Below are 12,686 nucleotides of genomic sequence, written 5' to 3'. Positions count from 1 at the left end.
TGAACATAGCAGACAATGAGGGCTACTGAGAACTCAAGAACAATGGCAATGGGTTTTTGATCCTACTGCACGTACTGGCTTTGTGGGAGCCTAGGCAGTTTGGGTGCTCACCTTACAGGGACTAATTTTATGATTCACAGTAATGCTAGTTTTCTTTAAAACCTAGAGAGATGAACCTAGCATACAGAACTACAGATTGGTTGATGATGTAGCTTAGGGAAAAACCATGAGAATGGTTTTCAGGGGTGAAAAAAGAAATAGCAATAAGCAGCACTATACAAATCAAAAGTTGATTTATCCAATTCATACAACTAAGTCCTAAATGTAAAGTGAGCAAGAAACCCAAATAGCTGTTTGGAGGAAACAGAAACAAAATCATCACTAGCATTTTAAGCGCCTCATCTTAGCGTGATTAGAGGAATACAGCAGACAATGGCAGCCAAAACAAAGCAAAACTCACAGAGAGGGGCTAGGAGATGGCTCTTTTGGTAAAGTACTTGCCTTGCAAGCATATGGGCTTCAGATTGGAGCCCTAAAATCCACCTAAAAAGTCCTGACTGATGCTTTGTTCAAGCCCGTGGGAGGTCTGCCCCTTTCTGAATGGAGATGGAAAAAGAGGAGTGGAGGGGTGGGAGGAGAACAGGGAGGGGAAACTGGGTCTGTATGTAAAAGAAATGAATAAAATAAAATAAAATTTAAAAAAAAGAGTAAGATTTTAAAAATCCAGACTGGCAGCTCATTGCTCGCAGGAGGAGACAGACAGATCCCTGGAGCTTGCTGGCTAGCCGGACTAGTGAAATAGGTGAGCTACAGGTTGAGGGAGAGCCTGTCTCAAGATTTAAGTTGGAGAATGATGGAGAAGACACATAATGTCTATTTCTGGCCCCCAAATGCACGCATATGCTGGAATGTGCGGACATGAACACATGGAATTCAAATTTATTTTTCATGTAGTGGGAAAATATGCCTTATTCCCTGATAGAATATCAACATGTCGTCATTTTTTTTAAATCAAATTTTAAGATTAGGGCAACCCCAATAAAAATATGGCAGTTTATTTTTTTTTTCTGGAGACAGGTAATATTTAAAAAGTATCATATTTTTATAATGTTTACTGTAGAGTGAGAGCAAACGTATTGGGAGCATAAGTTAAAACACACACAGGACAGGACTGGAAAAATGTTCAAAAATAAAAACACTAGTTGTCCGTTCGTAGAACTTACATGGTGGCTCCCAGTCACCCTTAAGTTCAGATCCAGGCAATCTGGCATCCTGTTACGTTTTCTAAGAGCACCGGGTATGCACGTATTGCACACATATACATGCAGAAAACGCACTCTTTAAATAAATAAATATTAAAATTAAAAATGCATGCACGACCATCTTCAACTGAAACAAAGTGCGGGTGCGCGCGGTGGGGGTGGTCTTTATCGGGGTTCGTATTTTACCTATTTTATCTTAATTTTCAAGTTTGTACAATACTGTAAACTTAGAATCTGGAAAGCGCCAGCCTCTCGTCCTTGGTAGGCTCGTGCACACACAGCCAACCAGCAAGGGGCTTGCGTGAGATTGGTTTTCCGAGCTGTCTGCTCGAGGGAGATGCCTGCTGAGGAAGACTCACTGTCACCTGTTGATAGCCTATTAACCGTGTGGTGCAGCCCAGTAGGGTGTGTGTGGGGGGGTGTTACTTCAGGCGCCAGGAGGGGAAGTGTCCCCCGCCAGAGTCCCAGAGTCCCATCAGTGCTTCTTCCCACTTGACAACTGACCTGACCCTCAGGCCTCTGCAGAGAAAAAAAATGGAGGCAGAACGTTGCTGAGGACGTGGAGCTAGGACAGACCAGTGCCTAGCAGAAGGCAGGAAGGCCTAGAGCTTTGCAGACCCTGAGGGTCAGCCTCCTTGGGCATGGGGGTGCAAAGTGTGGGTGGAGTGGAGGTCCGTTAGGGGCGGGAAGGACTAGAACTTTCTGCAGGGCAGCTGCCCGCAGGGAATCCATTAGAAACTGAAGCCCTCAAGTCCTCTTCCTCTACCTGATGCTCTAAGGTCAGATTACTGAATTTGGTGTACTTAGCTCACAAATTGCCTCAAAATCCCGAGACTCCTCCCTCAGCCTCAGAAGTAATGGAATTACAGACATAGTTCAGTCCAGGCTGTTTTTATTTTTATTTATTTATGATAAATTTTTGTTTTATTATGTGAGATTTGTTTTGGTTTTCAAAACTGGTTTCCCGGTGGAGCTCTTACCATCCTGGAACGTGGTCTGTAGGAACTCACAGAGATCCCCCTGCCTCTGCCTCCTAAATGCCGGGATTAAAGGTGTGCGCCACTACCGCCTAGGCAGTCTGTTTTTATTTATGTGTTGTTTTGGTTTAGAATCTTACTTTCTACCTCAGGTTTGTTTGAAACCTCATGTGAAGCTTGGCCTGGCATTAAAATTGAAGTCCCTTGTCTTATATATGGACTGGGGTCTGAGGAATCATGCCTGTTTTATTTTTACATTTTCTTTTGCATTGTTGAGGACTGAGTCTAGATCTTCTTTCTGTAGCTCTGAAATGAATCTCCAGCCTTGCAGATCTTTTAATTTTAGATTTACTTTAGATTCATATCGCTATGAAAAAAATTGGGGGGACATACTTCTGTTAATAACTAAGGTGGGGAGTGAGGGCGGGAAAAAAACTAACGTTTGACTCTTCAATTCTTCTTACTCTGATGATTCTTTTAAGAAGGAACTTGAACCTGAGTGATAAGATATTACAATGTTAGCTAGGAGGTATGCCTTTAGAATATAAATAGTTTAAATTTTAATCTTTAATCATTAACTTGTTTAAATACAAAAGCCTCTTCATATTAACTTCCAAATAAAATCTAGATGGCTATGTAAGTAGCAAATACTCCTTTGTACTCAACTTCCACACACTGATGTAGTGCTTTTTTCCCTTTTTAACACTGTTAATAATTTTTTTACCAATAAAGATGATTTAAATGTATATGTTGGTATCAGTGTCCTATTAGTTCCAGAGGTATGTGGTACAAGTGTAGAAGGTTATGTTGGTTTGATTTGATTTGGTTTTGAGATAGGCACTTATTATATTGTGTGTTATCCAGGGAGGATCTCTAATGTCTAGGCTCAGCGTGATCTCAGTGTTCCAGGCAGGTGCTGTGAGAGGAATGTGCCAACACACCCGGCTTACACCGTTCTTAAGAAAAAATTCACAGAATCTATCTTATCAACACAGTGTATTTACTAACAACACAGCCTGCTTTGAGAAATGAATATGGTCCTTGTTCACTTATAAAATTCATTAAGAGAATGTGCGTTTGGGTCTTAGAACAAACTAAACTGCTAGTATGATTAATGCAACTGAAAAAAAATTTATAAATATAGGGGTTCACCATCAGGTAAATAGCACCTATCCTTACTTAAGGATTAAGAATGCTTCACATGTGTCTTCAAACATAAATGACCTAGACTGTCTTTTATTTTGGTGTTCAGCAAGTATATAGAAGTTTGATTTTTACATTTATTTCTAAGTTGTTAATTTTCATTTCTCATTTAAGATATTCATAATTATACATAGAAAGAAATGAAAATTTGTTTTACCAAATATTGAGTATTTAAACAATTCTTTGAAATCAGTCAAACTTACTATTTTTTTCTAAAATTAACTTCAGTGAGATAATCATTCACAATAAGACATCAAGTGTTTTCCTCTACTGTTCTTCATCTTTTTTTAAATTATTTTTTGAGATAGGGTTTCTCACTGAACCTGGAGCTGGGCATTTTAGCTGCACTGACACTTTAGTAAGCTCTGATATCTGTCTATCTCCATTCCTGCAGGGCTAGGGTTACAGATAAGTGCTGGCACCCTTAGTGTTTACTGAGAGTGCTGCTGGGGATCTGAACTCAGGTCCTCATGCTGGTATAGCAAGCACTTTAGCCGGTGAGCCAGTTCCTAGCCCCATCCAAATATTTTTAAGGAATATTAAAAGTCTTACCAATTTCTAGAAAAAAATACCCTAATTTATGCCATGAGCTACAAACTTCAAACTTGCTTTTCTCCTCACAATAATGTACAAATATGTTTGCTCTTTGACATCCATCCATCCATAACCTTGTTTCAGTGACTATAGTATTATTCATTTAATGTACTCACCAGAATTTCTTCAAAGTCCTAGCTGATAGAAATTTAAGTTATTCAAACTTCATCGTTAATTACACCATGCAGGTGAAAGTTCTAGGATGTCCAATATTTGATTAAGAAAATGTCAACTCAGATTGCCAAGGAATAATTTTTAAACAGTGAGTGTAGATATAGACTTGGAACTTTCTTGATTGAAGAAAAAGCAAATCATAAATACGTAAATAATAAAATAAAAATATAGTAAATACATAACAATGATGAGTGAGTTAATAAACATCTTCTGTTATTTTGAAAAACAATGACTATGTAAGAGGTAAATGGCATCTTTTAATGCTATGTAGCTGTCTCCTCAGAACCGATATATATGCCCCTTAGGGAGGATGGAGGATCCCAACAACTCAGAACTAAATAAAACACAAGTTTTCAGAAGCTCAGAAAGCTGTAAGGTTTGCAGGGGCCCTTCCACAAGTTAGAAAAGCTGTAAGGTTTGCAGGGGCCTTCCCAAAGGTCAGAAAAGAAGTAAACAATTGTGGGGGTGAAGAGATTATCTGTTAGGTGGAGCTGCCTGCAGGCTGGGAAGAACGCTCCTAGGGACAGAGCTTTTGTGAGTCAGCACCCATCCGGGGGGTGGGTGGGTGTCTGTGATGCAGCTGCATTTTGAGTCATCTATGTTCCTGTAAGAAGCCCCAAGAAAATCACTGGTTCACAGGGGTAAACTTAGAACTGCTTCTGTCACTGATGCCCTATCTGGAGTAAACAGGCAGTTAACTGGGCCTGTTGTGAATATTTCTGTCAGTACTTTTTTTTTTCCACCTGTGGATAGCATGCATGGCTACTACTGAGCTGGCCCGGCTTTGTGGGTTCATTCTGTGATCCACTCTATTCACCGAGGTCACTTGGGCTGAGGGCTCACTTGGACACTGCTTTAGTTTTCACACCCATTTCTCATACCAAGGAAAGGTCCAGGGCTCCTGTGTGCATAACAAAATTACCTATTCCTTTTGCCACCATGGGAGGAACTATACATGTTCTGATGCACAGTGCTCACCAAGAAAAGAACGATTGGAAGTTCACAGCCATCCCCCTGGTCAAGGGACAAATGATCCAGAAGATACAACTCTAACCTAGGACAGCCAGTGTCAATACTTTTATATGTGTATGCAACCGTGATTAATGGCTGATCAACTTTGTTGAGCCATTGGGAGGGCTGTGGTAGGAGTGGAAATGCAGGCTAAATGATAATTGCATGTGCAGCAGCCCCCAACTCTGCCAAATGCACCCCTAATGCCCATTTCCACTGTCCCTACTTGGTACATCTCATGAGCCAACTGGCAGGGAAAGTACAACATGGTATTCCTTCAAAAGGAGGCTGCTGCATCAGGCTGTCAACTAGGGACCTGGTAACCTTGCCCATTTCAGTATCCCTAACCTAAGAAATCCCTGATGGAAAACTGGCTGGAAGATTGGAACAGGGCATGGATATAGGGACTGTTACATTTCAAGAGTTTCTATCATCCAGAAAGCCAAACCCGGGCCCTCCATTCTTTTTATGAGGAAATAAAAAGCAGCCTACTTCCCATCCCTACTATAACAAGAAATTTACTTTTGGTCCTGGCAGAGCCTATAGCCAGACTCTAAAGGTCTCTTCTGGTCTTGTTTGTGAGGACACTCGCATGGAAGATCAATGGCCTTGAGAGACTAAAGAATTGAATCCCTGTAAGCCTTATAATTAGACATGGTACTCTAGTCCTGCTACTAGGGTTTGGCACCTTAACATTTCAATTATTGGAGCTAAGTGTGCTGGCACATGCCTTTAATCCTGTCATCCCGCTGGCAGAGGCTTCTGTGGGTTTGAAGCCAGCCCAGTCTACAGTGAGTTCCAGGCCACACAGAGCTACATAGAGAGACCTATCTCAGAAAACAAAACAAAACTTCAATTAGGAAAACTGTCTTACCTGATGGAAGTGTGATTTATCACTTCTGTTGGAAGCCTGGCATGCCTGGGTCAAAGATTCTATAACGCAGCCACCTAGAAAATTCAATACTCAAATTGTCAACTAGAAATATGCCGAATGTCTGAATGTGTAAAATTCGTTAGTATGGTACAGCTACCTGCAGAGGATGGGTCCTGAGAGCACCCCCACTTCCATGTATAGGTTAAACCATATTATCAGGTTAAAGGCTGTTGTTGAAACTGGAGCTAATAAAACTGCAAAAGCCCTTACACTGCCATAGAACAGTTTCCTCGGGGGATAGAAAGATTCCACCCTGCAGGAAGCTCCTTAAGCAGGAAGGTAAACAACCCAAAAGAGCTTCAGGAAGCTCCTTAAGCAGGGAGGTAAACAACCCCAAGGAGCTCCAAGAAGTCCCCCAAACTGACCACATTCACAGGCCCCTCCCCGCCAGCGTGAAGAATAAAGGCTGCTGTGAGTCCCTTTCTAAGCCCAGCTGCAACGAAGACTCTCAGAGGAGATCAGACCCGCTGCCTGGAAGAAGCAGAAGCTAGCCAAGCAGGAGCTGCCTTGCCTGGAAGAGGCTTCCACCAACTGACGCTCCTGGAAATGGCACCTTCCATCCTGTTGAGCCGCCTGCAGGCTGTGCAGTGTGCTCCAGGTTCCCACCTCTGGGAGCTGTCACCAGGGCAGGGGTGGACTTTGGTGATGCAGCTGTCTTTGAGTCATTTCTGCTCCTGTAAGTAACCCCTCACCTATATTCCTGTAAGTAACCCCAATAAAACCCTTAGTTCACCCAATTGGACTTTGGTGGTATTTGTAGTTTAGTGTGTCTTGGGTTCCCTATTTGGGGTGAATAGACATGTGTATTTTGTTTCTCTTGGAAAAGTTTTGTCATGAAAATATAATAGTCATGCTATTTCAGTACTCAGTTTGCCCCATTTTTTCTGAGCATAAATCCATATTCTTTGTTTGAAAAATCAAACACCAGAGTCAGTTCTGTACTGTAATATGGATCCCGGGGTTCAAGCTCAGGTTATCAGTTTGGTGGCAAGTACCCACTGAAACATTTATAGTCAGCCCTAATTCTACCATGTTGAAGGCATGTAGACAAAAATCAGACTTTTTTATTATAAATTATTTGTTTGTTTATTGTGTGTGCCAGAGAACAACACGGCGAAATTGTCTCCTTTTCTCCCATGTGAGTTCAGGGCTTGAAATCCACATGGAAGAAAGCAGAGACCAAGAACCTTTTACTTGCTGAGCCTTCTTACCTGCCCCAATTTCACCATCTTGAATGTATACAGCAGAAGATGGCTTAAAAATTCAGATTACACATACTTATGTAAGTTTTATGTGTGTTGTCCTGCCACACTGCAAGTGTGTGGAGTTCATTCAGAGAAGAATGTGCAAAAGTTGAGTCTCTCCTTCCACCCTTTGAATGCTGGGGAGCAAACTAAGTACCAATTCCTTTTATTTTTTCAAAACAGGGTTGCACTATGCAACAGCTTTAGCTGCCCTGGAACTAGTTTTAGCTCTTTAGACCAGGCTGGCTTTGAACTCACAGAGACTGATCCATCTTGATAACCCTAATTTTACCACCTTGCATGCATAGAACAGAAAAATGACTTTAAATTTTGTGTCTTATTCTATTTGGTGGGGTAGGGCACGGCATGTACCATTTGCCACCGCACAGGCAGGCCTGGTAGTCAAAAGAGATCTTATCTTAGAAGAGTCTCTCCTACCACATGGGTTCAGGGACTCCAGCTCAGGTCATCAGGTTTGGCTGCAAGTGTCTTTTTACCTGCTCAGCTATCTCACTAGCCCTAATTTCACCATTTTGAAAAACATCACCTCAATATGGCTTTATTTATTTATCTTTTAATTCTGTGTGTGTTTGTATGTGGTTTATTTATTTGTTCATTTGTTTATTCATTCTGTGTTTTTTATGTGGTTTATTTATTTATGTATTCTGTGTGTGTTTGTATGTATGTGGGCACCGGGGCATGTTGGTGTTAGTATGGAAGTCAAGGGACAACTTTCAGAAATCAGTTCTCAATTTCCACTGTGTGGGTTCTGGACTCAAATTTAGGTTTTCAGGTGTAGTGGCAAGCCCCTTTACCCACTGAACCATCTCAACGACCATAATTCCACCTTTAATGTATACAACAAAAATGTCTACTTTTTAAAAATTACATTTGTATATATTTGGGCATGGGTTGTGGTGGATTATGCACACATGCTGTGACCCACATGTGGAAGTCAGAGAACAACTGGAGAAAATCAATCATCTTTCCACGGCGTGGGTTCGGAGCCTGGGCTTGGACGGAAGTCTGTACTGGCTGAACGGGGGTGGGGATGGGTGTAGAAAAGGGGTTCGTTACTAAAAGATGGGAGTTGTGGGATTATTTGTAGTTTAGTAGTTATTTTTCATTGAGTTAAAAGGACAAACGCAAAATCTTTAGGCTAAGAAATTAGAATAAAGACCTCCCCCTACTACGAGTTCCAGGAAAGAGGACTGTGGGGGGCTTTGGGGCGTGGCTTTTGCTGGCACATGAGTTTCACCTATTTGAATACTAGTGCCCTGGGGGGATGTATAAATTCAATCAGTGCAAAGCGAGGTTCAACCATCTTTGCTACTCCGCGTCACCCTCCTCTTGGTGGTGTACCTGCACATCATAAGCCTGGTCCACGTCTGGTCCACGTCTGGTCCACGCCTGGTCCACGCTGTCTCCTTCTTATAGCGGCCCTCCCACTGTGTATGAACAAACTTTTGGCTCCTCCCTGCCCCTCCTGCTCGCTTTTTCTCCTTGTGTTTCAAGCTCGCTGACTCTGTCACGGAGGTTTCTCTCCCATCCTCCTTGCTTCTAGCTCTGATGTTACAGGACTCCAAAAAATGTCCACACTTCTGTGGAGCGTCTACAATCCAGACTTGATGCGCAGGAACGGGATTCCTCTGGCCAACCACAACCTGAATGGCATGTTCAACACACATAGGGCAGCTCCTCCCAGCTCCAGCTTCTTACCTGGATTCATCCCACCACCGGCAGCCAGCAACCCACAAGCGTTCGCTCACCTGGTTACGAGAGCCGTCAGCCGCAACGTAGGCTGTTCCTCCGGCTTCATGAGAGGCGCCAGCAGCTTCGGTAATGGCCAGTGCGGAGCAACAGGCACGGCTCCCCAGCCGCCCTCAGGGACCTTAGCCGTGCAGCAGTTCCACCAGGAGAACGGCCAGCTTAGCCTGCAGCAGCAGCCGATGCCGCCGCAGCCACAGCAGCAGCAGCAGCAGCCGATGCCGCCGCAGCCGCAGCAGCAGCAGCAGCAGCAGCCAATGCCGCCGCCGCAGCAGAAGGCAAGTAGCTCTAACTCCGCGGTCGCTTCGGAGCGCTACAAGACTGAGCTGTGTCGGCCCTTTGAGGAAAGCGGCCGTTGCAGGTATGGCCAAAAGTGCCAGTTTGCGCACGGTTCCCGAGAACTGCGTACCCCACTGAGGCACCCCAAGTACAAGACTGAGCCTTGCCGCACCTTTCACAGCGTTGGCATCTGCCCCTATGGCACTCGTTGCCACTTCATCCACAACCAGCATGATCATCAAGCCCTGCCTTCCGGGAGCGCCTCTGAGGAGCCCTGCTCCGCCAATGGCAGCGACGCGGGGCCCTCCGACACAGGGTCCTCCGGCTTCAACGGGGAGCCAAAGCCGATGATGCAGATGGCCAGCTCTGTCAGCTCTTCCAGCTTACCTTCGGGCCACAGCCATCCTCAACAGGCGCCTCTGCTGCTCAGTACCCCACTGTTGAGCTCAGGTATGCTTCTGCCTCCTTCATACCCTGCGGCTACTCTCCCCGCGACTTACTGTGCCTCTATGGCTGCCGCCTCTGCGACTGTTTCGGCAGCTGCGTCTGCAGCTGCTATGTTGTATCAAAACGGCGGCGGAGTCCCGTGCACTACCTGTGCCAACCATACCATCGTTATCAGCCAGGCGATGGGTGGCTACATGGCGCCTGTGGCATTCCCGACCCTCAACTTCGCTGCCGCCAATGCCACCACCTTCTATCACAGCCAGCAGCAGAACCTAGCATCTCCTATGCAATTCCCGATGCCTCTTGTCAGGCCTCCTGCCAGCATCTTAGCCCCGAACTCTGTTGCTCCCATGGCCACGGCCGCCATAGCTCCCGGGGCTGCCGCTCCCACCTTAGTCAACCCTGGCGCCTCCGCCGCCGCAGCTGCAGTTGTCCCTGCTGCTACTGCAGCTGCCGACACCACCTCCTCTGCCTCTATCTCGGCTGCCACCGCTGCCGAAGGTCCTGCACAGCACTTCAGCCTCCAACTGCCAGGCACCCAGTCTGAGTCGCCAGATTTCGACATGCTTACCAGCAGCCTGGATTCCCTGTTGGGCACCAACAACCTCGACAACCTTCTGAGTTGCTCCTCGAGCTCCAGCAACCTCAATGATTCCGAATCTCCCAGAATCAAATCCAGCCGCCGTCTGCCCATCTTCAGCCGCCTCTCAGACTCAGACAAATGAGGCAAAAAAGGTGACTGTGATGAGGGAGAGACATTGTGAGGGTGCTGGGGAAAGCCTTGCTGTCTCCTCCCTACTGAGAGTACTGGGGTGAGGGGGAATGACAAAGCCACTGGCAGGTTTGAGGGGTTCACTGAAAGCTTGCACTTGAACTCTATGTTGGGAGAGACCCTATCCCTCTGTTTCGGGTTTTCTAGTTTTGGTTCTTATTATTTTCATTGTTATTAGTGGGTTTAATTCTCGTTAAAAGCAAAAGCCAATAAGCAGTTGTAGTGCAGATAAAATTTAAAAAATCCCACATACTTTTCTTTAGGTCTCAATTCGAGGCACTATGGAAAAACATTAGCCTTGTATCATTTTGCTTTCCCTTGAAAACCTTAGTTACACCCCAGATACCGGAATTCTTCTTTGAAGTGAATGACTATTCTGTCTCCGATCCGTGTCAGCAAAGCAGCTGGCTACCTACCTATCGAACTTTTAGAGTCCAATATTCTGCCAAGAATATGCCTTAATAGTAACCCTCAGCTCCTATGTAGTCTGTGGTTGTTTTTTGTCCATTTTTGAAAATAAATGTCTTGGGGGTGAAAAAAACTTGCCTTCCAAAGTTTGATAATGGCTTCCTTGCCACCACTTAAAGGATGAATATCTTAGGACTCTTTCATCTACTCTCTGGAAGCCTTGGGAAGAGATTAGCTTAAATTGTTGGAGAATAACAGCTCAAGTTTTAGGTGTTTTGAGTTGATTTGCATGGGTGTGCCACAAATCAATATGAAGAAAACTATTTGTTTATAATCTTGTTAAGAGTATATGCTATGATTATTTAGCTGATGAAAAGCAATACATACATTTTTTCTTATGTTATGATTGCCATTATTGGCTAGTAAAATGTGGAGTATGTGCTTTTCATGGTTATATGTATCTTTTGTAACCTCGCTTGATAATTTTACTGTAACTGAATAAAATAGTTTATTAAATGCGTTCTTTCAAAATTTCATATATTGTGTAATGGTTCTGATTATTCTCATCCCCCACCCTCCCTTATCCTCCTCCCAACCTTGTCAGTACCCCTATGGTCCCTTTCCCATGTTCATGTCTTTTTGGCTGATTTTGTGATACAGTGACGATACTGACCCTCCCTCCCTTAGGCTCCTTCACTAGCTAATAATACAGCTCAAAGAAATAGGTCTCCATAACCCCCCACCCCTTACTTAAGATATTGTACCATTTCATTAATTTCCTCCCATGTTTATATGAATTTAAAAATAACACATGTTTTTTTCACAGAAAATTATTTATTTGTGGGGTGAGAATGTGTGAAGGTCAGAAGACCACAAACACTGTTTGTGTGAATAAGTTCTCTCTTTCCACCACTTGGACCTTGGGGATTGAACTCTGGTCATCAGACTTGCCAGCAAGTGCCTTTCCCACTGTTAAATGAAGACAATAATCATTTCTTCCCCATAAGGTTCTTGTGACTACTGAATGAGATAGCCATGTTATCTCTTTCAGCTGTGGGTGACTTGTCCAAGTAAGAATACAAATGTTTGTGGGCTGGAGAGATGGCTCGGTGGTTAGGAACACAGGCTGCTTTTCCCCAGGACCCTAATTCCGTCAGCAAGCATACAGTGGCCCCACGAGGCCTGTAACTCTAGTTTCAGGAGATCAAATGACCTCTTCTACCCTCCACTGACATCAGACACACACGGAATATACAGACACTCGTGCAGACAAAACAACCATACAAATAAAATATTTTTATGTGCTAATGTTATGATCATTGCTGCTCTGGAACCATCTTTAGTAATTTTTTCGGTGGGAGGGGGGACGGGATCTCACTGTGTAGCCTTGACTGACTTGGAACTCACTATGCAAACCAGGATGGTCTCAAATGCTTAAAGATCCACCTTTCCCTTTGTGTGTGTGTGTGTGTGTGTGTGTGTGTGTGTGTGTGTGTGTGTGTTAATATAGGATTCCACCCTGTGTAGCCATATGGCTGACCAGGCACTCACTATGTAGACCAGACAGGCCTTGAACTCACAGAGATCTGTCTGCCTCAACCGCACTATACTATA

General features: G+C 44.1%; 1 protein-coding gene across 1 annotated transcript; it reads left to right on the top strand.

Annotated features, from left to right (window-relative positions):
• Window positions 1–8,988: 8,988 nt before the first annotated feature.
• LOC113457446 (mRNA decay activator protein ZFP36L3-like) lies at window positions 8,989–10,617 on the top strand. The gene has a single exon (XM_026784897.1). The coding sequence runs from the start codon at window positions 8,989–8,991 to the stop codon at window positions 10,615–10,617; it is 1,629 nt and encodes a 542-aa protein (XP_026640698.1).
• The last annotated feature ends 2,069 nt before the right edge of the window (window positions 10,618–12,686 follow it).

The sequence above is a fragment of the Microtus ochrogaster genome, chromosome X (assembly GCF_000317375.1).
Source record: "Microtus ochrogaster isolate Prairie Vole_2 chromosome X, MicOch1.0, whole genome shotgun sequence".
Taxonomy (NCBI): domain Eukaryota; kingdom Metazoa; phylum Chordata; class Mammalia; order Rodentia; family Cricetidae; genus Microtus; species Microtus ochrogaster.
The sequence above is the reverse complement of the archived record's forward strand: the minus strand, read 5'-3'. Positions and strand labels throughout refer to the sequence as shown.

Bases quoted from the DNA above. Each gene is read 5' to 3' on its own strand.
- LOC113457446 (XM_026784897.1), top strand. From the start codon at position 8,989: ATGTCCACACTTCTGTGGAGCGTCTACAATCCAGACTTGATGCGCAGG.